This window comes from Melopsittacus undulatus, chromosome Z (assembly GCF_012275295.1).
Source record: "Melopsittacus undulatus isolate bMelUnd1 chromosome Z, bMelUnd1.mat.Z, whole genome shotgun sequence".
Classification (NCBI taxonomy): domain Eukaryota; kingdom Metazoa; phylum Chordata; class Aves; order Psittaciformes; family Psittaculidae; genus Melopsittacus; species Melopsittacus undulatus.
Window position 1 is genome coordinate 24,584,510 of NC_047557.1, and position 23,263 is coordinate 24,607,772.

Below are 23,263 nucleotides of genomic sequence, written 5' to 3' on the forward strand. Positions count from 1 at the left end.
GGGTCAGGAGGTGCCCTGTTGCTCCCGCGGCTGCCCCTCAGCCAGGGATTGTCCGGCATCCTCCTTCGTGGGGCTGACCTCTGCGGCACGAACGGGACGGGAGGAGCGCCGAGACAGCGCTCTCCATCCCTGCTGCCGGTGGCTGTGCGCGCCATGAGCGCCGTGCTGCGGGGAGCCCTGCGGCGGCTGCGGCCCCCTCGCCGCGGCGGCTGGCCCGACACCCTCACCGCGGCTGCCCTGAGGCCCCTCGGCAGCGGCGCGGGCGCCCAGGGGCGGTGAGTGCAGTCCCGCGGGCCGGGTCGGGCCGGGCCGGGCTGTACCTGACGGGCGGGGGGCGGTGGGGTCAATACCGGCCGTGGCTCAAGGCGCGACCCCCAGGGTGACGCTGCTGGAGGGGGCTGTGAGGGAAAGGTGGTGAACAGGCTCCGTGTGCCCGCCTGCGGAGCGCCAGCGGCCCCCGGTCGGGGGTCACGGGGCCTCTCTCCCCGTGGGCAGGAGGTGCATCTTCCCCTCAGACCAGACCATCCCGGGGTGAGGCAGTGACCTGGTACAGAGACATCCCTCCTGGTGTCTTCTGAGCTATGTCGATGTGCAAAAAATCACCTGTTTTACCTGTGTGAACCGTGAAGTTCACAGGGAAGGCACCCCCTGTATTCCTCCCAGGCTCCTGGGTTTGAAAGAAAAGGTTTGAAAAGAGATGAAATTCAGGTGAGCAAATTTCAAATTCATAAAAATGCATAAAAAAAGAGTGAGAAACACTACTACACTTGATCTTAATTACCATGGCTCTCAAAATTCAGTAGTGGAGCTGGTGATCAAGTGTCTCACACTTGGCTGTTAAACAGCTTATTGTTAACTTGCAAAAATTAATGTGTAATCTCAGAAAAGAGCATGTGCAAATGTGTGGTACACCAAGTTCAGAAAACTTGTGGTGTCCGGGGCTCCCATGTACTTTATGTTTTGTTCACTGCCACATAGTGGGTAAACATGATGCATGTTCCTCCTGCATTTGCGTATGAAAGATCACATTATGAGATGTCTACTCATAATACATAAACTAATAGTTTTGATTTCTGGGTGCAGGATGGGTGGAAGACTAGTTACACATTAGAAAACCTTTTCGCCAGACAAGTTGCGAAAACAAATGTACAAGGAGAGAAGAGACAAAACTGAGTATTGGTTAACTGTCCTCAAGGGAGACATACTGTGATTTCACACCAGCCTGTAATGCTATAGTACTAAGAGATTCTACCTTGTCTCACATCAAAAAAACCCAGCTCTTTCAAAATTGGATAAATTTCTGATCTGGCTTGCTTCTTGGCTTCCTGTGGATGGGGCAGTAGAGAGTAGGATGAGATGAGATAGAGGAGGACACGGCTGCCTTTCACAGCAGTTCTGGTTTCTGCTGGCTTGAAGTGGTTGTGAAAATACAATTCAGTGTAATAGCAGGTGTGAGCCATTGATATAAACCTGTTTCTATAATGTTTTGACTTCAGCAAAGTAGAACATGTCAACATAGAACAAAAAAGAAAAATTCTTTCATTGTGAATGAACACATACACTGATGCTGTGTGCTGACACTTGATTTAGAAATCTAATAAGGTGCCTTACTAAATACACTTTTTTGAAGATTTTCTTTCTGTGTTTCATATACTACAGCACTTTTGAAAAGTCAGGTTTTTACACTGTCTTTTCAGGGGTACAGTTTCCTATTGACAAATAAGATCTACATATAAGGGTATTTTTGACAAATAAGGATTTAAAGTTGTGAGTGGAAACAAGCTTGCTTTATTTTTTGTATAACTACTGTTTATGTATCTGACCATTTAAAAGCATTTACTTTAAAAGAAGATAAAAGGACTTTTTCCAAGGGCATGTAGTGACAAGACAAGCAGGATGATTTTAAACTGAAAGAGAGTGGATTTTGATTAGACATGAGGAAGAAATTATTTCCTGTGCAGGTGGTAAGGCACTGGTGCAGATTGTCCAGAGAAGCTGTGGCTGCCCCATTGCTGGCAGTGTTTAAGGCCAAGCTGGACAGGGATTGGAGCAACCTGGTCTAGTGGAAGGTGTCCCTGCCTGACGCAGGGAGTGTGGAACTGGGTGAGGTTTAGGGTTTCTTCCAACCCAAACCATTCTATGATTCCATGATACTATGATAGAGAGGGAACAGGTTAGGTTTTAAGTCAGGTGTGTCTGTAATCCCGAACAGGCACCAAGTTATATTGATCAGAGCAGTAAACAAGAAAGATGGACAAAAATGCAATTGTCTTCTTGTAACTGTCTGTAATTTTATTTTTTTTTTCCCCAGGAAAGAAACCCCTTCTCCTTCCTTGGGGAAAGATAATGCAGACACAGTGATCATCGGAGGTGGTTGTGTTGGTGTGAGTCTAGCCTATCACTTGGCTAAAGCTGGCCTGAAGGATGTTGTTCTGCTAGAAAAATCTGAGCTCACTGCTGGATCTACTTGGCATGCAGTAAGAAATGTTTTGTTAATATTTCAGATTAACAGCAGTTTGTGTATCCAACCATAGTGGAAGTTTCATTACCTTTATATTCCCTGGCTTTCCAGAGATTAACAATCTTGGTTATTTTATAGATACAGACTTTAGCCCTAAATTCTTTGTAGATCAACTGTATGAGTTTGGAAAAGTTGGTTCAGCTACACTTTTCTCATTAGTAAAAATTGGACTGTATTTTGAAATTACTGGAAGGTAACTAGTAGTATTATAGAATCATAGAATAGTTAGGGTTGGAAAGGACCATCTAAAGGATCATCTAGTTCCAACCCCCTGCCATGGGCAGGGATACCTCACACTAAACAATATCACCCAAGGCTTCATCCAACCTGGCCTTGAACACTGCCAGGGATGGAGCATTCACAACTTCCCTGGGCAACCCATTCCAGTACCTCACCACCCTAACAGTAAAGAATTTCTTCCTTATATCCAATCTAAACCTCTGCTGTTTAAGTTTCAACCCATTACCCCTTGTCCTATCACTACAGTCCCTAACAAATAGTCCCTCACCAACATCCCTGTAGGCCCCCTTCAGATATCACACATTTTTGGCAGTTAACTGGATTTAAACTTAGACTTTTTAAATTTAAGGGTTTGTTTCTAAGATGATTGAATTTATACTACAGACTTTATCATTGGAAATGGTTGCACTGCCATACATAAACCAAAAATGTGCAGTTTGACATTATTGTATGTGTAATTACTTTTTTTTTAATATGTGACATACTGAAAAAGTGGTGATTAAGCAGTGTTATCCGTGTCCAGTTCTCAGAGAATATCACTGTCGCAGAAACAGATTCCTATTAGAGACAAGAGCTTCCTTTCTGGTCACAGCTGGCATTACACAAAATCTTGGAGAAGCAAAGCTAACAGCTGTACACTGTGGGGTTTTCTTAAGGCTGAATGTTTGTACTGTAAGGACAAGAACTAAAAAGGCATACATGTAATAATGACGGTGGGGACACCTTCTATAATAGTGCTACTCACATGGACATACTAATGCACAACATGCATGTACGTAATTATGTATTTTCTATGTCAGCGTCTGGAGTAGGTAGTGTAATGAAATGAAATAAAACTTGCCACAATAACATGTTTTTTTCCATTCATTTCCAGCTGGGCGCAGCTGAAACTGGGAGAATATTATCCCCGTGTGTAGCATACAAAAGAGTAAAAACCCAACAGTTTGCTGTCTCTAGAACTACTCTGTTAATACAATGTAACTATAGTCACTGGGTGCCTTTCAGGAACAAATTAAGGAGTATAACTCAAAGGGATTCTATTTCATTCGTATTCTCGTACTTCTCCCAGGAGAGGAAATCTGAAGTTTGAAGCACTTCATCTTAGAGCAGATGTTTTATGTGTTTGGGGCCTTATGAGAGAGCAACAGTAAAAAATGAAATTAAAAAAATCACTGTCTGAATGTGTAAGTTTATACTTCATTGTACTTGCTTATTAAAAAACAAAGCAAAGAATGCATATTGTTAGGGAAAACAAAATTAGGTAGCTACATCTCTTTTAGACAGTCATACCACAGCTGATGGCAGTTCAGCAAACAAAGCAACACCATGCATATTGTCAGATAATGCATTTTCTGTATTGAATCAAAACTATGAAATGTTCAAAGAAATACTTTGACTTAAGTGTCCTCTAGTGAGGCACAGACTGATTTTATTTACCCAACGTGTATACGGAACAATATGTGTGTAAAATATAATAAAACTCCTGTGGAATAAGAAACCTAAATAATGAATGAGGATTGTTACTGTTTCCTTTGTTCTTGTTGTTTTATTCACTTGCTCTAGTTTATTGCTCATAACTGTGTAAAAGAAATCTCTCCTTCAGTATTTTTTCCCCCACTTCTTACTGAATGCAGCAATGGAACACTGAATGAGGAGCTCTGTTTCAAAGAGCTCCTCATTCAGGGAGGGACCTGGTGCACACCAGAGAAAATGCCTGCACAACCACAACTGGGAGGGCTGCCTTGTGGCACCTGTTGCAGCAGAAAAATCCTTGCTATTAACCCAGCAAGAAGCCTAGCTATCTGACAGATTAAAATGGATAACCATCAGGTAGAGTGCATGGTATTCTGTCTCTTTCATCTATCTCAGGGTGCTGTATCTGAAGATTAAAAGACTGATGATAGGTCTATTTCAGATTATGAGAAAGATCAAAACTGTGACTGTGAGTTCTTTGTTATACTAAGTACTGTACACTTATCAGTGTTTTCTTCACAGTGATACAGTACTAGATACAGTTGGAAATTACACATATAGTTAGCACACAAAATGCTTGTAGTTTATTGCCTGCAGCCACAAATGATGAAATTAGTTCTGTGCTGTACTATATCACATTTTCTCTTTCACAGTCTGCTAAGCCCTGCTAGAGCTCAGGATTGTGTTTCATGTAGATTATATTCCTGCTAGTATTGCTGCCAAAACTTTCTTCCACTTTTCAGGTCTGAGATAAATTTGGCTGAATTTCATACGTGTTATTAAAACAGCACAGAAAGTGTGCACATTTATCTATTACCAGTAATAAGAACATATAACTAGCAGAGCAAACGCTGCTCATTTTTATACCTGCCTAACCATATCAAAGCAGTGGTTATTCCATGTGTGTAAACAAAGCCAAGTCTTAGGCTTTAAGAATTGTCAAAGCTCCACTATTCTGCAGGTTAGATAATATGCAGTCCTACTGAAGCTCCAAGGACTGAACAAGGCAAGTATAACTCACTCAGATAGCAGACTCTTGGTGGTGTTACTTTTTTTAAAAGGTGTTTTCTAGGAAAACACTTAACACATCATTCTGTTACGTAATTGTGTTTCTTTTGACATGCAATTGATTTTGCTGCTAACAAAATCACTGTCTTACAAAAATAGAGCAAAGCCTAGAGCAAACCTCCTTCAAATCCAGGGATGGTTCACTCTGAACTCAGGAAAAAAAGCAGACACAATGGGAGGCCAGCTGTGCCAGATAGGGAGCTCGTGAGTGAGTTTTGGAGCAAAAGCACAGTATAAAGAAGGCAGAAACAGGAAAAGGCTACAAAGGGGCAATTCAGAAAAATTCCCTAGGCATGAGAAGGGGATGTTGCAAAAGTCAAAGCTCAACTATAGTTAAGACTTGTAAGGAACATTAAAGGCAACAAGAAGAGCATCTACTGCCGTATTAGTAGTTAAAGGCTGAACAAGGGGAACATGGGAGTGTTGTTGAATGAGGTGGGTAATTTAGTTGCAGTGTACACAGATAAGGCTGAAGTACTCACAGTCTTCTTTGCCTCAATTTTCACTGACAAGGTTTCTCAAGCCTGAGCAGGGTTCAAGAAGAAAAGAAACTATCAGCAGTGTCTGAGGGTCAAGCCGGTAATTACTGGGAGAATTTGATTCATGCAGACACATTGGACCAGATGGGCTGCATCCAATGCTGGCAGCATTGCAAGGCCACAGATGTATGACATTTGAAAGACTCTGGAGATCGGTGGAGGTACCCAGCATTTGGACAAGGGCATATGTATGCACCTTCAAAAAAAGCCACAAGCAGAAGAGCTAAAGGCCAGACAGCTACACTTTGATTCTTCAGAAAATTACAGATTGTGTCTCAGAGCTTGGCCCATAAAGGAAAAAAAGGTGGTTTTGAACAGTCAGCATGGATTTGCCAAGTGTAAGTCAAGTCTGACTAAACCTGATCACCGTCTATGTTAAGATGACTGAGTTTCTAGACAACGGGAGAGCAACTGGTGTCACTTACCTACATTTTAACAGAATTTCAACACTGTTTCCCATAATACTCATGTATTCAGCTGAAGATGTTATGGTCCCTATGGCTGGACAGATAGTGAAAAGACAAGTATTTAGGTTCAGAGGGCAGTGGTTAATGATGCATACTCTACCCAAAGCCTGGAAATATGTGGCATGTTGCAGGTGTCTGTCCTGGGGCCCATCCTGTTTAGTATCTTTATCAATGTGCTGGAGTAGGTGACAAAATAAATGCTCATCAAGTTTGCAGTTAGCACCAAACTGGGAGGACTGACAATGCACATAATAGCAAGGCTGCCATGATGAAGGACCTAGAGAGTCTGTGAGGATGGAAGGACAGGAACTTCATAAAATTTGACAAGGACTGAGACAAATGCAAAGCTACACACTTCGCCAGGGAAGTAGTGCAATCTCTGTCCTTGGAGATTTTCAAGATGGGGCTGGAGAAAATCTTGAGCAATCTAGTCTGATCTTGTAACTGATCTGCTTTCTGTATGAGGTTGGATAGAGACTTCCTGAGGTCTCATTCAAACTGTTTGGTTTATTATCATTATTTTATGATTCTATGATCTTAATTTTTATATAGTACAGTCAGGTTATAATTGTCTCTCAAGTGCACTCGTGAAATCAGAAACATCCATTATCTGAAGCCAAAAGTCATCAAATGTGTTCCAAATTCTATTCTTCACTTAAAAAAAAATTAGAGAAGGTTTTATTAAGTTTCTGCAATTTAATGATCTTGAATGTGTGGGGGTTTGTAGCTAACTTGCAAGTGATTTGTGGTTCATTTGATTCAAAGGACTTTTACTAATGGTGACCAATGAGATGGAATTTCTCTACATCTGGAAAATGTATTATTAGATTTTGAAAAATAACAGAAGACCAGAAAATGTTTACATGAATAAAAATAGACAGGAAAACAGTATCATATGACAAAATTGCAGGTACAAGTAAATCAGTTGCTCATAGATAATTATACATGGCTAAAGAAATGTAAACATTTCAATGCCTAATTTATTTCTTTATTCTAAATACAGAGAACAAAGGCCCTTAGGATTTATTTTTAAGAAATAAACAAGTTTTAATTACAAATTCTTCAGTGAAAGAGCCCTGGGTTTTATTCTGAGATAATGAAAATAAATTTGTTCATAACAACATAAAAGCACATTCATTTAGCGAAGTATTTAGTCTCCAGCAGCGTCCAGTATAATGACGATCTGATATGATAATAAGAAAAGGACAAGTAATATTTTTCCAGACTATTAATTTAACCCAGGGACTTTCTGAATCCACATGCCTGCTCTGTACTTAATGTGGCCCTTAGTAGATTTATCTCCCTTCTGCAGATGTGTGTGATCACTTCTTTAAACTGGGATTGTTGTGGTAATAAAAAGTACCAAACATAAGTAGGGAACTGAAACCAAATTTAAGTCTAAAATATAAGCACAACTGAAAAATATAATACTGGTAAATGACTAATTTTGAGGTTTTCTTCCATTGGTTTATTTGGCATTGATAAAATACAAAGAAAAGTAGGAAAACTTTTAACACTGTGGCTAGTGTAAAGACACACAATCAGTAATGACATACAGTTATCATACTCTTGCTCTGAAGACCCTGAGTACCTGTCATCTCAGGCAGTAAGTATGATTCATGGTAAGCCATTTGTTTACCATGCTAAGCAAGTTTGATGGTAAGCTATTTGCTAAGAGCAGCTTCAAGTTAATTTTTTCCAAATACAAAGATCTGGTCTTAAATATGAAGCCACACTAAGAAAGATGGGTCAGAAGAGGCCACAGTTGAAAAAAAATGATGTGTGGTCTAATTCATGCAATATATGTTGGTATTAATTATAAAGAAGTGTAACATTTAATAGGTTCTTAGCATAACTAAATTAGTTTAAATTACTTTAAAATATATCTTTAAAGAGCACTAAACCTTGCATTTGTTATTCATATGTGTACAGTTATTCCAATAGCTTTAAAAGTTAAAGACTTAGATGTGTAGCACAGAACAGAGTTAACGAGTTTAAATCAAGAGTAGTTAATGTATATGCATGCTAAGCAACTTACAAGGAAACCGTAAGAACTCTACTGTATGTGTTACTTTTCACTTTTATATTTCCTGCTGTTTTTTTCTCAGAATGGCAGTGAATGCCAAGGTGGAATCTTGTGTCTAGTTTCCTTAATTGAAGCAACCTAAATCTATGAACAAGTTCTGTTTTGGTTAGTAGAATATGTGCCATATATAAATAAAAAGTATTCAAAGCAGTGCAGCTAGCTTGAAAACCTAAGATAATTTTGCATTTCTGTTGTCTCCCTTGGAAAAAGGGGTTTAGAGATGAGGAGATAAAAAGATATATGTTTAACTCCAGTAACACTTATATTCTATTATTTATAAGTGCTAAATCTATGCAGGTATGAATGTCATTAGATTGATGCAGCTGTCTCTACTGTAGGCAGGTGAATAGTTTCTTTAAATACAGAAGAGGCTGTGGTAACTTCTTGATTTTACCTCTGCATGAACCAAAAGAAGGCTTGACAGCTTTCTGAAGTCAGACCTGGTAATGGTAAGATGATGTGCAAATATATATAGTGATTTCTTAAATTACTTCTGAAATGTAGCAATTGCTCTTTAGCTACCACACGATACATCTGTTGAGAATAGAAGAATACTTGACTGCCATGGCACTGCTGTTCACACTGCAGAAAATAACTCTTGTTAAGATCTGGTGTATGTGAAGTTTTGATTTCTCTCCCATCTCCATCTGTAAGAAGGAAAAGATCCTGTTACAGGACATATAATCAGTTGATTTAGTTGATCAGGAATGGAGTTGTGTGTCTCTTCTGAAAGGCTTGAAACAGACAACTGAATAATTTAAGCAAGAAAGGAAACCATAGAAGAGAACAACTGCAACAGTATCATGGGTTGACAAATTTGATGAGAAAAGACAGGTGGAAAAGCACATGTGCAGAGAACAAGAATGCCATAAGTCGGGAAAGGATTTTATTTTTATTTTTGTAGCAGTTGGCTCTACCCATGTGTTGCTTTTCTTTACAGTATTTGACAGCTCCTTTTCAATGACTTTGGAAGAAAGGAAAGAAAATGGTGCATTTCTAATCATATTTCTGTGTTGTTGTGCCTATTTCTTTTTTAAGGCTGGTTTAACTACTTATTTTCATCCTGGAATAAACTTGAAGAAAATCCATTCTTACAGCATCAAACTCTATGAAAAGCTGGAAGAAGAGACTGGACAGGTAATCTCCTTAATCTTTAAAGTATTAATTAAGATCAGTACTGCTAGTCTTATAAAAAAGTTTGTAGTTGATAAGATGTATACATGTATGTGTTCATGACTACCATAAGGCTCCTTTTTTACTGAAATATATTATTCTGCCTGCATGTATATGCTGTAGTCTGGTGCTTAGTCACTAAATACTTTAGATGGTTTCACAGATCCCTCTAAAGTTTAAGAAAATGGTTTTGATAAAAACATCTCAGAAGTTCAGCAGACTGAGTCTGCAACATCAGCTCGGTATGGGAGTTAAAATAACATTAAGATCTGGAATGAGTGGATTGACTACGATATATTCCTGCTTTAAACATGTCCACTTAAAAATTCATACAATATGACCCTGTCTGTACTTGAGAAGACTGCTGTAATTCTTCCCATCCCTTTTAGAGATGTGTTTTTATTTAGTGACTTAAGGAATGGGTATGCAAAGAAACATGGGAGTAATCTTTTTTATCTGGCATCATTCAGCTATACAGCTTTCATTCACTAAATTCATGCTTGCTTCAGACTTCAGCAGAAATTGTATGATTCTCACTGTACTAGTCTAAAAACTGGACAACTGTAATAAAATGCTTTTTCTTCTTTCTACTGCTTATCTAGGTAAGATGCTACAGCAGATTATCATTGTGAGTTCGCTAAAAGACTTACTCAGACATATTAAGATCCCATTAAGTAAATAGTGCTTACCAAAAAGTGAACATTCAGTCTGCAGCTATATAAAGATTTCCACTTTATTAAAAAGACAAAAAGAGGCGGGTGGTTATTCATTGTGTTAATAAAGGCGCTTAGTCAGTTAAATATATTCTGCAGCATCTCAATAGAAAATTATGCAGGTGATAGACTTTAACATAATAAATTATGTATTTATTTTTGAAATCTATCTGATTCTACTTTTGAAAGTGTATGATTACATATATTCAAATATTCAAATCTTAATAAAAATAATAGCATCATGACATTCAAGAAAAGGTTTTTACAACTGTTTTGAAGATAGTGAGTATTTACCCAGGAAGTTAATTTTATATTTTTTTAAATTATTATTTTTTCTAGAATTTTGCATCTAAGTCCTGTTCCTTCAAGGGCACTTAACTTTATTTAACTTCTTTTCAGTGACATTAGTGACAAAAATCCTAGTCCCTAGTCTTCTCATAGCATAAGAACATGCATTTATGTTCAAGACCAGGTTGGATGAAGCCTTGGGTGATATGGTTTAGTGTGAGGTGTCCCTGCCCATGGCAGGGGGGTTGGAACTAGATGATCTTGAGGTCCTTTCCAATCCTAACTATTCTATGATTCTATGATTCTATGGAGGTAAGTAAAGGTTCTTTCGGTAATTAGCTTATGCTCTTTGTTTTAGGCTGTGGGGTTTCATCAGCCTGGCAGCATCAGAATTGCTTCAACTCCTACTAGAGTGGATGAATTCAAATACCAAATGACTCGTGCTGGTTGGCACCCAACAGAGCAGTACCTAATCACACCTGAGAAAGTACAAGAACTATTTCCCTTATTGAACATGGATACGGTAAAGAACCCAATTTTATGGGAAATGACTAATGTTGCAATTAAATATTGGTCCATCAGTTGGCAAGACAGAAGGTCTGTTTCCTTTATACAAACTGTACAAGAAATTCTTGATTTTCAGGGAAAAAAAGATGCTAAAATCAGACTTACACGCATTTTAGTACATACTATATACCAGTGTGCATACTATTAATTGTAATATAATATTATAATATTAAAATATGGAAGAACCAAGCAACATCCTTAGACCATTGTTAAGTTGGATAGCTGTAGCACTGATGTTATTATATGTTTTGAAAATTTGCTTTGATGTGACTCCTTAAGGTTTACTGCACTCAAAAAAGAAAGCTGTTTTTAAAAATTAGTTAATTTTAATAAGTTCTAATTTCTTTCATTTTGTGGGATTTTGCCTCCACTTAGGTTTTAGCTGGCTTGTACAACCCTGGCGATGGTCATATTGATCCTTATTCTCTCACTATGGCCTTGGCTGCAGGAGCCAGAAAATATGGTGCCCAAATAAATTATCCTGTCCAAGTGACCAACCTGAACTCCCGATCAGATGGAACATGGGAAGTTGAAACTCCACTTGGAATAATTCGAGCAAAAAGAGTTGTGAATACTGCAGGTAGGATTTAACATAAACATTTGTGTACTCTTCAGATTTATAAACTAGCTGACAACAGAGCATCTGTACTGAATTGTGTGGATTACAAGAATAAGCAATATATGTTTCTGAACATTCACTTGGTTTGTGGTAAAATATACTTTGCGCCTATTATTTTACAGTCTTGTGAAAATTTAGCTAATGTTAATTTAGAAAATGTTAATTGTCCTTGACTGGGCATTGAAAAGATTTCTTTATGGTTTGTCTACAGCAGCTTCTAGTCAGACTGTCTTGTTAGATTTTTATAGCAGAAGAGACCTTTTTTGATCTAGTGTAAGTTGTGTAGTAAAGAGGTTACTGCCTATGCACATTGTCCTCTATGAAAGCTACTTAAGAAGGGAGATGGGATGTACAAATGGAATAGAAAAGTCTTCACTGTTTCTTCAAAGAAATTGAGGATTTGCAGCAAGTAAGATAACCCTGTCTATTTTAGTATTATCTTTCTGTAAGATTTAACTCTGTCTACACATCCTTGAAACATTTGATTTTTGTTGCCCTTTGAGTAGTATATTAAATGTATGCTTGGCTTAACAACACATTATTTTGTGTAATAAAAATCTCCTAACTCAAAGGAGTTTGTATTTGCATATGCAACTTTTATTCTTCATTGTGTTAGAAAAGCCAAACCAATATTTCTGTTTCAAATAGCTTTTGGGCAAGAGTGTTTGGATTTGTGTTTGTTTTCTTAAACAAGTTGATAGGTCTAAAGACCTTTATTAAACCCAAACTTCACTTACTTTTATGCTGCTTTATACAAGTTATAGAAAAATATATTATTGGTAAAACTGTTGGTACCTCCTACCCTTTAATTCCTAGTATAAGACTTTCTGCTTTCAATTGTTTGAAAACATTCTGAATATTTACCATTTGGATGAAATTTTTGCAGATGGTCTCTCTCAAACTGAATCATATCTGCATTTTTAGGGCATGAGTCTTTCATATGTCCAACCTCAGTGAATAATCAGGTTTCAGTAGGAGGCTGTGATGACTTAAGACTGCTTCTTTCTCAGATGGGACAAGTGAACTGAAAGCAAGGATATATCTTTATAATTCCTTTCTACATCCGTGCAATGGACAAGAAACAACATCTATTTCTAGTGCAAAGCAGATAAAACGAAGAAGATGAGTGAGACAGGGATTCTTGTTGGTTGTCATGCCTAAGAATGGGAATTATGAGTGAGTTGGACTGGTAGAATGAAATGCTTGGGAAAGGCTTCTGGGGGTGGTTGGAAGCACTGGCAGTTAGTGTGCTAGAGAGCTTGCTGAATAAGGAAGCTCGAACTGCAAAGGACTGTAGGAATGGCAACAGTGGGGACCATGGGGAGGGATAGCAGAAAGGGATCTGAAAATGTTTCGTTAAGGGAACTGCAGCTGGAGTGTTTCAGGCAAAAAGATTGGGAAGAATACTTTGGGAAGAACAAGTGGTTGTGTGTGAAGCTGGGACTGGAAAAGTGAGGCTGCTTGAGCAGTCTGGGCCTGAGTGACTGACAGAATAGCAAGGGAGAAGTAGATGAGAACAGATTGGAAGAGAAGACAGGTGGAACAGGATTTGACAAGTGAGGGCCACTGACTTGCACATGGAGACAAAATAGCTGAAGAAGGATGTAATGTCTGGAGTAAGAAGAGCAGAGCTTTAGACAGTGGAAAATAAGAGCAGGTACAGGACAAGCAGGGATGGGGAAGAGAGAAGTTTGGGACAGTGAGGAATTCAGTGGGAGTAAGATAAAAGGGCTAACTGACAGGATGGACATTACTGGGTGACTTTTCTTTCAGTGTCTGGGATGTAGACAGCCCTGCGTTAGATCATTCCAAGCTTTCAGTAAAGACTGCCTGGGAAACCCATTGCAAAATGTGCTTTCTCATCATATACCTCCCATACGTAGGTGATCACCTGCTATGGCTATATGCCCAGCTAAAATAGTGATCTGAAAAAAGTTCACCTTGAGGTTGTAAGCATGGTTATGGGTACCACATACTGACATTTTGGAGAGAAAGAGGCTAGAAGAGTTCAGTATACTTTTTAGAAAGCAAACAAGCGCACAAACACAGAAGCTGGATTAAAAGAATTTTACTTAGACTGCAAAGTCAAGCACTTAGAAAGTTAGAGGCATTAATATTTGACTGACTGCCAGTTCATGGCTTTCAAGCATGAATTATGGGACAGCATTCAGTTACAAAAACACAAGCTGTCTTACTAATAGGATCTTTATGTCATTTGTTACACAGTATGAGTTTATTGGTCAAGAGTGATCCAAGATTATGGAATGGGAAGGCAGGTCTTTCGGCAATCAGACTTCTAATTTAGACCAAAATTTTCTAGGCACTCATTCCTAACTATTTGCTCTGCATCATATGGATGAAGTATCATCACAGATGTAGTAATTTCCTTATCTTTTTGTAGTGTAGTTCTCTTTCTTTGCCTTATTTATCAAGTTGACATTAGGCAGAGTTTTCTAGTAAATGCTTTTCGGAGTTTATTTGCAAAAATTAGAATGCACCCTTGTGAAATTTTTGTGTTTCTTATATTATATAGTAAGCTATTAGGCCAACAATAGATTCAGTTAATTCTCTTGTGTAGTTAACTGTTCAGCCAAAATGAACATTTGAAGCACATATTGCCTAACATTCTGGCTAAAGATGTGAAATCAATACTGTATAACACGTACCTCCTCTAAATGTTCTCTCAGCTAACATTCATTCTTCTCAGCCTTGCCTCATTCCACTACAGATCATGACTGGTATCACTCAGAACTCGTATTTTAAGCTCATGTTGTAATATGAGCAGAGAAAAATATATCAGAAGGCTCTCTATATTCCCTCTCTCCCTCATCCCCCAACAGACATCTGCTGTGGAACTGGTACAAACTAGTTTCAACCAATCTTTAGCTGTTCCTTATGTGAGATTTCCATTTTGGAAGAAAGCAGATGCTTAATAAATAATCTCTGACAGGATCTAACTGGTACAGAGCCTGCTGCAGTGATTTGAAGCCTATTTATAATGGAATGTTTGATTAAAGTATACAAAAATAGTGAGTTTAGTTTACATATACAGTATTTGTGTGTGTATATAAGCACACGTTTGCAGATATGCACACACTGTATATACAACCATTTATATATGCATAATGATGGAAGATTTTTTGTAAAACAAGTGACAGATTACACAGTCCAACAAGTATGTTAATACCACTGCTAAATATTTCAGCATCAGATGTTTGCAATCTCTACAATTTAATCTTCACAAGTGTCCTAGAGATATAATTTATGCCTTCGTGTATCTCTACTATGTGTGATACAGAACTTGACATCTGCTTCCAATTAGAATGTTGTCTCAGATAACATGTTCTTCCTTTACCATTTTTATGTTTGTAATAGATTTGCACGTGGTTCAAAAAGTTTAAGCACAGAAATTGTATTTTTTTAATTTAGTAAATGTCAGCTGTTGTTATTTTAACCAATTAAAGAAGCACTTATCTTAAGTGTGATGTTTTTAGCAGTGCAATATTTAAGATTTGCTTTTGAGCAAACCTAAACAATTTGCCTGTAACTCAAAAGCAATTTAAAATCACCTGTGTTTGTAACATACTTCTGCAAACTTCATGGCTAAGAAATTTAGTACCATTTTGAAAAAGAAAAATTTACACTTTGAAGACCCAATTTTCTGCTACTTCACCTTTCCTTCTCCTCCGTGGATCATTAGCTGACCTTACCTTAAAATAATTTTGTTTGTTGGTGACATGGAAATACCCAAATTAAAAGAAGTTCCATAAAGATTGTTAGCTAATTTAGACTTAAGTAATCCACATTTGTATTTGTCATATGTCATGGAGGAAACCCTTGCAGATGTGCTGGAAATACTTTATTAGAATCTTTTATTTGTTTTTGGCGGTTGGTTGGGTTTTGGGGTTTTTTTGAGGAGTTTGCTTTGGTTTGGTTTGGGGTTTGTTTTTGTTTTGTATAAGTAAGCGTAGATCAGGTTTCATTAGCCTTAAAGGAAGTTTTGGATTACTCATAATATGAGTATGGCATGATCTTCCCTGAGCCAATTTAACTGACTTAGTAAGTGTTCTGTCAGTGAGTCTTCTCCAAGTAGGAGAATGTTATTAAGAAGCAAAAGCCTTATGTTTGAGAAATGCAGAACAGTAAATACTGGTTTTGGTATTTCCTGGGCAAAGGGCTTTTAATTGACCAGGTGTCTTTATCATGATCCTGGATTTCCTGCTCCCCTGCTTTAGGTGGGTGTCAGCATTTGTCAAGTGAGTCACTACAGAAAATGTTTTTCTCAGAAATTCACATTTTTAAAAACCGTGTGTGGTGGGCCCTGAGGCTGGTTTGTTACATTAAATAAGAGACTGACAGCCTTCCTGATGCGGGGGAATGGCACAAGGCCAGCACAGCCCAGCTCAGTTCTTCTAATTGCCCTGGCTTTAGGCCATGCCAGAGATGAGAGGATGTATTCCCAAGTTAATGTCAGGAAGCAGCATGGGACAGCTGCTCCCTGCAGGACTGTGAGCCAAGCACAGTAACAAGGCTGGCAGGGCAGAGACAGAGCCAATAAGGGCTCTGTCCTACAGGACACAAGGGAGGGATTAGGGCTGGCCCAGCACCAGTGGCTGGGGTCAGCCAACAGTCCAAATCTCCAGACAAGCCTGTGGGGATGAGGCACAGGCATATCCATAGTGATGAAGCCCAGCTGAGGCCAAGCCACAAGGTTGATCCACAGGTCAGGAACAGCTCTGGTGGTGGTAATGGGGGTCAGGCACTGCCTGGGAGCATAGAGATGAGACTAGGCTAAGGTCAAACTGGAAAGCAGTCCATGGATCAGGGTCTGGATCAATGTGGTCCATGGCCAGGCACAGGAATGGTTGTGACAGAGCTGTAAACAGGCACACGTAGGATCAAACCAGCTCAGACAGGTTCTGACGGCCCTGAGCTGACCTGAAATGAGTCTCCTGGGGCTGTGGGTGGAAGCCCCATGTGAGTCTGTTTAGGATCACTGATAATCCTGGTCACTAACATCTAGACTTTGTTTTTACAAAGAAAGGTTGGTGATCCTTGAGGGTCCTTCCAACCTGGTATTCTATGATTCTATAATGCCTCTTAGTACCCTCAGGGCCCTGAGAGTTAAATTTTGATCACATCTTAAAGAATATGGAATTGAAAAGAGAGTTTGGAGCATTTGGTTAAGACAAGCATCAAAAAGGAGCAAAGTTGTAAATTAAACTGGACTATATGAGTGTAAATCCCAGGAGAAGGGAGCAGCTGTGTTAGGCAGCAAAACTTGCTGGATATATTTTTTCAATGAACAGTCTGGAGTCAGCTGGTTACACAGGAACCAGGCTGGCCTGCCTTCTTTTCCTGGGTGCCATACAGCCCATAGCCTTTTATTTTGAAGGTCCTGCTACCTTTTCCTGCTCTTCCATTTTGCCTTCTCCCAGTCCTCACCCTCAGACTCCACCAAACCTCCTGCTGCATTGGATTATTCCACCATTCCCACTTCTGACATCTCTGATCCTTGATCCAAAGAGCCAGGAGGTATTACAAGCTCCTTAGAGCAGCTGCCGTCCCAGTCAGTTATATCCATCTGATTCCCAGGTCTTTACGTTTGAACCCCACTGCAGATGTAAGCCATGATGCAGAGCCAAAACTAACAAGTTTGGCAGTTAAGTGTCTTCCATTCCTCGACTTTGACACAGGTATCTCACTAAGTGTCTTAACAGCTTAACCATAACAGAGAAGATTTGGGTCTTCTTTAACTTCGCCTAGTAGTATATGTGAAGGACTTTGAGCAGGCTTCAGGGGCAGGGCAATTGTTGCCTGCATTTTCTGGTCACAGTCTGTATTTGAATTTTTAATTGATGTCTATGGGAGAGTACGCTGACAACTCACCAATACAAAAATCGTAATGAGTTGATTGCTGTGTGAGAGATGTAATTAATACGAGTCACATGATGAATGTGAAAGAGGAGAGAAACTTAAATTCTTGAGGTTAGCTGGCTTAAAGTACTGCTTTGGACTGTGTTAGGAATTAACTACTCTCCTGGGGCAGCATACAAGCTCATGTGGTTGATAGTAAGACACTAAGTTAACACCTGTGATATGAGCTAACTTATTCTGGTTTTTAAGTGTCTCTGGCTTCGCTACGACTCCACTGCAGATATACTTTACTGAAATAAACCATGGGGTTTGTGGGACTGTTAATTAAATTATCTTCTGAAGTTTTAGAAGCCTAATTTATATTTTACTGATTTTTTTTACTATCTGTAAAGTAAAATAACATATGGTAGTATAAATAGGAACAAGGACATAGAATTATGGAAGGAAGATTATGCTTTATAATGTAAAAAAATAATCTGAAGATTTAAAATATAGAAAAATAATTCTTTGTCACATTGCATAAAGCTCAGCACTCCCTGCAAATGTTTTACTGTTATTTTCCATTCACTGAAATTAGTGTTTGAATATTTCTATTTTGATTTTTGTCTTCTCTAGGCTTCTGGGCCCGTGACATAGGCAAAATGATTGGCCTGCAGCACCCTCTTATACCTGTTCATCATCAGTATGTTGTGACATCAACTATCCCTGAAGTGAAAGCCCTAAAAACAGAATTGCCTGTGATTCGTGACTTAGAAGGATCATATTATCTGCGGCAAGAAAGGGATGGTCTTTTATTTGGTCCATATGAAAGTGAGAAGAAGATGAAGCTGCAGGATTCATGGGTAACAAATGGAGTCCCACCAGGTAATTAAAAACATTAAATCTTTAAACTTGGTAAACGCTAGCACACCTTTTAATGTGTATAAATCCCAGCCTGTCATGTTGCCTTATGTGATGGAAAATAGAGCATATTTGCTATGCATGATTATAATGCAGAAACATTTTTTCAAAGAACAGTTGTAACTATAATGATAAGGGTGAATGGAAATAAAAATGTAACATCAGAAAGCATGAAATGCACTTCTACAACATAGTTTTACCCTACTCTCTGGCACATGCATGTGTGTTGTGATTAGATGTAGTCATCAAATCTGTGTTATATAGCCTTTTGCAACTGAACAGGGATTTTTTCTAAGGTACAGTTCTCTTCAGTATACTGACAGGTGGTCTGTATTTTTGCTGTTCCCGTGATGTGGTTGTCAAATAGAAACACAGGTATAGCAAGGAATGTCTTAAACAAAATGCTGTACTTCTATGTATGTGCAAGAGAGCTATACATTTGTATAGATTTTTTGTGCAAAAAAATTCTATGTCATACTGCTGTGTTACATTTAGGCTCCAGCATTGCATTCAGTTCTAGACAGAAAGTTATATTAAGTCAATAGCATTGCTGTTTAAAGAAAGCCACTACGTGTTTCCTCAGTAAGAGCAATCAGCACTGTTGGGCTTTGGATTGCACTATCACAGCTTCCTGAATTTATTGTCTCCAATAGTGTTAAGTCCCTCTATAGAGTAATGTTTAATAATTCTTAGAGCCCACACTCGAGGGTGAAACATATCCTCAAATTCACTAAACACCATAGAAATCATAAGCTGACATAGATAATATCTTTCTTCCCCTCCTGAAACTTTTGGCATATTGAAAAAAATAAGTGGGTCTTATTAACATAGAAGGAAGTTTTTGTGTTTTTCTACTTTCTCTCTACTTCATTGCTGAATCTGCATGACCCTAAGGTTAAACAAATATGTATAAAGGACAGTATAGCTGCAGTGACAATGAACTGTATCCTACAAGTAACTCATGATTTACAGACACCATTTTTCTTATGTAAGATAGCAAAGGCTTAAACATACTCACTGATAAATTCCATTTAACTTTCATATATAGAGATTGCATAACTGTATTTAAAATGTAAGTATTTTCAGATAATAAAAGACAAATATTTGTGCAGGTTTTGGAAAAGAACTTTTTGAGTCTGATTTAGACAGAATAATGGAGCACATTGAAGCCGCTATGGAAATGGTCCCTGTTCTGAAAACAGCAGACATTGTAAACACAGTTGCGGGTCCTATCACCTATTCTCCAGACATTCTTCCTATGGTGGGACCACATCAGGGTGTCAAAAATTACTGGGTAGCTATTGGTTTCGGGTGAGTAAATTCATGACAACTTGTGTCTGTGATATTGTTAAAAATGGGAGTCAGCTCAAACTTTTCACATTTTTATGGGTTTGCACGTATTTTATGTAAACTGTACTGGAAATAGTCTTAATCACCACTACACACATAACGGAATCTCATCCTTCTCTCCTACTTCTTCTTAACTCTCACTAATTTTTGGATTTCCTCCTTTTATTCTGGAAGCAAATATCTGTGACAAGTGTGCAGAAAGAAATGGGTAGTACTTGCAACTCTCTGTGCAGCAAGTTAGTCATAAACATTCTGGGTTTTACAATGCACAGTTCATTTTATGTGTTGTTTATACTGTATTCAACAGTCATTTGGCATATGCAGAAACTGGTGCCACTGAAGTTGGGCAGGAATGAGTGGTACAGGGAGAACTTTTCATATAAGGTATTAACTTTCAGGTGAAGCATTAAAGGTGTGCTGAGCAGAAGGCATTGCCAGCATATTGGGCAACTGACTGCTCTAGAGATATGAACACAGTAATGGTTCTGGCTGTTGGAGGTTGCTGGGTGCTGGAGGAAAGAAAATGAAGAGGGCAGTGTGACAAAAGGAGTGAGTGTTTTACTGATGTAATTCTTCTTCCTATTATGATGTTTTATTTGAATGCATTTTACATCTTATATATTCTGGCTGCATTGAAGTCAGTGGTAAAATCCTTCCTGGCTTCTCCTTAACTGTTTTACATTGACCATTGATTCAAGATGGATAGAATGAACTGAATACAGTTCCAGGCACATGTTATTGAACACATTCTTTTTACGTTGTTTTTCCAATTGCCTAATTTGCTGTTCAAAATCCAGCTCAGCTTTTTCCAGTTTTCTTTCAATCCAAACCAAACAAACCCTCAGATCATAAGATAAGGCAGTATCACCAATGTGCTTTCTGAGGCCCTCAAAATAAAGAGGTTTGGTAATTTTGCAATGATTCGTTGTGAAAGATATTCACCTTTCCTGACTGGATTAAAAAAATAAACAAATTAATTTGTTATCTTTTAGTAACATTTGCAGAACTTACAGTTACAAAAGTGGTTTGCCTAGTCCTTGTTCACCAAAAAGACTGTTTAAGTTCATTACTCTGCTGCCAGACTTTGGAGCCTGTTTTCCTTCATTGGTGTCAACTGGAGTAGAATCAAAGTTCTATACAGGAAAAGCTGAAGACTAGTTTTATATGTCTAAATTTCTTTAAATTACTCATTTCAGGAATTAGATTAGTCTCCAAATGTTTAGACACAGGTTACAATTGAGTTGCTGTCGTTGGATTGCTTTGTCTGCTTTTCAGGGACTTTTGACTCTCTGTTCTGTGCTTCTGGGTCACTGCAGTGTTTCTACCAGTGTTGTAATTTTTTGTGTGCATTAGCAAATCCTTATCTCATAGTCAACTAGCAGGGACATTGTGACAGAGGACTTAGTGCTGTTAGTTTAGAGGATTCTTATTATCTAAAATTAGCAATTTGCCAGGCATTTTAATGTGCAAAGAAGTTACTAGGTATATTTAGCAGAGCTTATTATTAAGGTTGTTCAATGCTTCCCATTTTCAGTTACTTATAGCTTTGAAAACATTAACATGAGTAGGCTAGAAGTTCAGAAAAGTATAGTCAAAGCAGTGCAATAATTCCAAAGAACAAGATTATTGGAAGGTATGTTGTTTTGCTGCATTAATTTTTTGGGGGGGTGAAGTCTTTCTTTTGTGAAGCTCTAATCACACCATTTATTTAGAATGAACTTAACATTTGGCAGAAGTGACCTTCCCAAAGATATGCCTTTCTGCCATTCTTCACAAAATCTATCCATGAGTCCCATTCATAAGCCTTTGTAAATCTTACAGTTTACAAACACTTAATAGGGACTCACTAAATCTTGCACTAAGATTCCTGCATTCTGTCCACAGTAATATCTACAGCCAGAGGCTGAACATTTTTCCTGCAGAAATAGATTAGAAAAATTACAAAACCTGGGACAAAGTGACTAGAAAAAGGACCACAGTGTGCAGGGACTCCAATTTCCTAAGAAAAAGGAATGGAATGAGTGAAAACTCGGTGAGAAACAAGGACTCATAAATAAAATGCAAGAATAGGACAGGGACAATGGAAAAGATAATTTGACAGGGATTGGAAGGAGAGAAGAAAAACAAAGGCAGTTCGTGTTCATTAAAGGAATTTTCTCTAAATCCTTGTATGAAGGCTGACATGCCTAAACACTGCTTTTTACAGGTACTTGTAATATCATATCCCTGCACAGCATGTTTTTTATTCTTGTGTAGCAAAACTGCAGGAAATATATTAATACAATCAGCTCCCCATTATCCAAGGTAATGAGGGAGCTGGACACCCTGTGTAAGTTAAAATTTCTCATAATGTGGGCCCAGCTCATAGCACTGAAAGCAGCTGTTTGTGCAGTCAGTGCTGCAAAGCTCTGCAGAGCCCAGGAGACCCCCCATCCCAGATCCATGCTGTACCTGTAATAGCAACTCCACATTTCAGAGCAGCCTCCCAGCGCATCTTGTCCCCGTGGTTACCCTGCCATCAACTCAGCAGTGTTCAACTGAAGCTAAAAAAGATATCATTCTATTTGGCCTCTCACCATCCACAGTCATGCAGTAGTCTCTGGGTTTTGTTCCGCTAGGGTTTTGGCTGTAATGAATGTTTCAGGGAGGCTTAAACTGGCTAAAACTTCTGAAGCTTTCTTGAAGGCATCATAGCCATGGTTGTGAAACTTGTGCCCATGAACAATTAAGGGTTGCCTAATTACAGTAACACCAACAATGGCTAATTCTTCTGTAGCACTTGCAGCATGGCAGTTTTCAAGCACTCATCCTTACTGCATCAGCTGTGGTGATAGAAGCTTTTGCTGAGAGACCGAAGATTTATGCTGAACAGCCTAGAGGAGTTTTTGGCAGAATTACTTCATGTACTCAGCAGTTTGACATTTGTGTTTAATTTAAATAAATAAATAGCAGATAAACCCCCACTATTCTCAAAGTAATCTCATCAATATCATGAGGTCAGGGATTCTACAAGTGCCAGAAGTAAGTTGTCTGTGTAATCTGAATTCAATCTTCTTATGCATATGCATTATAATGGAATTATTGCATAAGGAGTTGGTCTTTTTCCATAAGATCCTTGCCTACTTAATTGAGTACATAGAATTTAGAATGCAAGTTGCTGAGCAGCAATTCAGGTTTGTTTTAGCTTTGCTCTTCAGTGTGAGTGATGTGACTTGATTGCTGCATGCTAATCTAAGCTTGGTTTGGACAGACTTACTATTTCTTCAGAGGTTTTTCTGTTGTGCTTATTGCAGTACTTCACATATAGCTAAGAATTCATTTTCATATTTTCCCTAGACAGAAAGCTATTTTGACACTTTTTTTTTTTTTTAGATTTGGCAAA

At 38.5% G+C, this 23,263-nt stretch overlaps 1 protein-coding gene across 1 annotated transcript in view; it reads left to right on the forward strand.

The window, feature by feature from the left end:
• The first annotated feature begins 153 nt into the window (after positions 1 to 153).
• Positions 154 to 23,263, forward strand: part of DMGDH (dimethylglycine dehydrogenase) — a 43,265-nt gene continuing 20,155 nt past the window's right edge. The window contains exons 1-8 of the mRNA XM_034072707.1: positions 154 to 275; positions 1,698 to 1,699; positions 2,317 to 2,477; positions 9,433 to 9,531; positions 10,927 to 11,091; positions 11,511 to 11,715; positions 18,247 to 18,495; positions 19,644 to 19,842. Coding sequence (XP_033928598.1) covers positions 154 to 275; positions 1,698 to 1,699; positions 2,317 to 2,477; positions 9,433 to 9,531; positions 10,927 to 11,091; positions 11,511 to 11,715; positions 18,247 to 18,495; positions 19,644 to 19,842 — 1,202 coding nt within the window. The remainder of the gene's footprint in view (positions 276 to 1,697; positions 1,700 to 2,316; positions 2,478 to 9,432; positions 9,532 to 10,926; positions 11,092 to 11,510; positions 11,716 to 18,246; positions 18,496 to 19,643; positions 19,843 to 23,263) is intronic.